This window comes from Poecilia latipinna, unplaced genomic scaffold (genome assembly GCF_001443285.1).
Source record: "Poecilia latipinna isolate Pla-1442-1.1 unplaced genomic scaffold, P_latipinna-1.0 Scaffold2767, whole genome shotgun sequence".
Lineage (NCBI taxonomy): Eukaryota > Metazoa > Chordata > Actinopteri > Cyprinodontiformes > Poeciliidae > Poecilia > Poecilia latipinna.
This window is the reverse complement of record NW_015115383.1, coordinates 16,899-19,689: the sequence shown is the minus strand read 5'-3', so window position 1 is coordinate 19,689 and position 2,791 is coordinate 16,899. Positions and strand designations below refer to the sequence as shown.

The 2,791-nt window shown below is 39.9% G+C and overlaps 1 protein-coding gene across 3 annotated transcripts in view; it reads right to left on the bottom strand.

Moving 5' to 3' along the window:
• Window positions 1-2,147, bottom strand: part of ap2a1 (adaptor related protein complex 2 subunit alpha 1) — a 50,032-nt gene extending 47,885 nt beyond the window's left edge. The window contains exons 1-2 of one of the 3 annotated variants that reach the window (XM_015021358.1): window positions 1,738-2,147; window positions 1,341-1,440 (exon numbers count right to left, since the gene is read on the bottom strand). In XM_015021358.1, coding sequence (XP_014876844.1) covers window positions 1,341-1,407 — 67 coding nt within the window. In that variant the 5' untranslated portion in view covers window positions 1,408-1,440; window positions 1,738-2,147. Of the gene's footprint in view, window positions 1-1,340 lie in introns of all 3 variants that reach the window. The other 2 variants (XM_015021360.1, XM_015021359.1) reach the window with 2 other exon arrangements.
• Window positions 2,148-2,791: the final 644 nt, after the last annotated feature.

Here is a 2,791-nt window from a genome sequence, read left to right as displayed (position 1 = left end):
GTAAGTGGAGAGCACCGGAGTTGAGCCTTTTTTATTCAGTGTCAACAGAAAGAAAAAAAGGCAGGAAGATACGATAAAGACGATAATTAAAATGAGGTCGATAGGTTTAATTTATCGTCTGATTAATTGATTTATCGTTTATCGCGACAGCCTATTCATCATGTTTTTCATAATATTGCATTCAGTATCGATTGCCTCAATTATCCTGAAACTATGTTTCCAGCTCTGATAAATGCTGTGGAAATCAGAATTACACAGTTTATGCTCCACTCCTCATGACTGCCGATTGACCCATTACTTCTAAAAATTGGATGTTTTTGTTGATGGTGAATTAACTTTTTTTTTTTTTTTTTTTTACCATGATTGCTTCAGGCTGCTCCAATTTACACATTTCAATCAAACTCAAAATGAGATAATGTAGGAAATAAATCATTTGGAAATCTCTCAGTTCAAACAGACTTCTCCAACAACATGGATTATACATAGGGGCTAATGTTTACATCAGCAATGCTTACTGCTTGAACCAGGCTAGGGATGTCCAAGTCCAGGCCAGAATTTTATATCACTTAGTTGTGTTTAAAACAGAAAGCAATTAGGGCGCAACTGAATGAGGCTAATCTCATGCTAAAAGCAATTTTAGAACACCAACAGCAATTATAAATATCACCTATATCTTTGTTTAGAAATAAACATTATTTATTTGGAAATCATTTAGGAAAAAATTAACAGCTTGCGATATACTTTACATGTACATGTTCTATTTGATAAGTTGGATCAATGGGATATATATATGTGACTGAATTGATTTTTTTTATTTTTGCAAAGTGCCTAGAGATCATGTTCGTTCTGAACTGGCATTAAATAAACTAAACTGAATTACATTTTGTGGATAGATACTTTGTCCTGGAACATGCATTAGATTTTTTTAATAAAATTGTGACGGGTTGAGCTCAGCAGTGTATCTTAATTGAGGGGAAAGGTCATGTCGGGGTGCTTAAGTCCTTCACTCCCTAAAAACAGACCTGTGCACCTGACACGGGCTGCTAATGCTTCAAGGCGGCAGTCCTATCAGCTTAAAAAAGGCTGACTCGGATGTTTTATAAACTCAGAAAATCAAGAGCCTTTCAATTACATTGAAGCATTAGACCGCATTAAGTGACAGGTGTGATTGTATAAAGGTTACGTTTAAAGTAACATTTGAGTATAGTTATAGTGTGTAGAGTAATGTGACACCACGTCACTTCACAGAGTCTCCGTAAAACCAACCAATTGAATGTAAACCTGTGCGGTCGGGATTAAATGAAACATATCAGCAAGCAGATCAAAGTAAAGCCACTTACAGTTTCTAATGTCCGAGATGAAAACGGCTAATCCGCGCATTCCATCTCCCTTCGACACAGCCGGCATTTTTGCAGATTCCTTTCCTCACTCCGGCCTTCTCTGGAAAAACAAGCCGATGCTGGGCAGCCTTTTACGCTGGACTGGAGTGGAAGATGGCCAACTTAACGTTCAGAAAGAGCTAACTAATTTGCACGTCCAGTCGCTCCTCACAATTCGGCAAATAACACTTGTCCAACTACAGACTGTATGTTTGACGGTGGCTAGTCCAAGTAGCATTTGCTAGATTCACTGGACGGAGAGGAAAAGTTCAGCAGCAAGACAGGTTAACGCTTTCCTTGTTAGCTGGCTTGTTTCCGCTAGCTCTGACAAGCTAACGTTATTTCATTCAAACCTTACCTCGCTCGGGCTAGAAGTGACGCGCAACACCAAGAAGAACAAGCCGTTGAGCTTAAAAATGTCTACTAGTTGGAGGTCTTGGAGATGAAAGCAGACAGGCGTGTTGGTATGAATATCGACTGAAAAATGATGTTAAGTTTATTCGACTCGCGAGGACCGTTAAGCTAGTTCAACAGCTAGCTGGCTAGCTATATCATTCAAAAACAGCAAAAACAGCTGACCCGAATAACTCGGCAGGTTTTAACTTGCCACGGAACGATAGAAATCTGCGGTACTGCCTGTTTTTGTTGTCGTAAGTGTTGACCTCAGTGTGGTGTCCGTTGTAATTTACCAGCTTCCACTCACGGTCGGAAGGCTCGTGACAGCAAAACAACGTGGCCGCGCGACGCAGCCGTGAACGTGCACGCTATGAACAGCCAACGGGGCACGATGGAAAGCTCTTAAAGCTGAGGGAAGCACTTAAATGTACCCCCTAGTTTAAACTATATGGCCCAGAGCCGGTGTTTTGCCCAGAAACGGATGCCTGCCCAAAATTGCATCGCTCTAAAGTCTCGCATATTGACGAGAAACCGGACTGAAATCTTGTGGGATCTTAGAAGGATTCAAGGGCTCTTCCAGGTACCATAGCTGGATGGTATGGTGTATGGAATCTTATTTTTAAATACGTTTTTGTTTTGTTATGTATTCCTACTTGTTCTCAGACTTTGAGAAACATTTATTTATTTATTTATTTATTCGGCCTTGACGGTTGAGTAATTTGAGTCTTTTATACGTGTTTTAAAAATTTTAAGTACTTTTTAAAAGTACATTAAACAATCTAGTTTGTCCCTGAGTGAAATCTACCTACAGATATCATTAACCCTCCCACAGTTTTCAGATATGGAGTCATTTAGACCCCACAAGATTTTTACTCTGTGTTTTTACTCGGTCAGTGCAGGGTCCAGTAGTGTTGCAACTGACCCCAAGTGTGCATCTACAAGGTCTTTATTGTGTTGTTTCGGAAAGTGATGGTCTGACAGGACAGTACCCTGCTGTCTAACTGCAATATATTCTG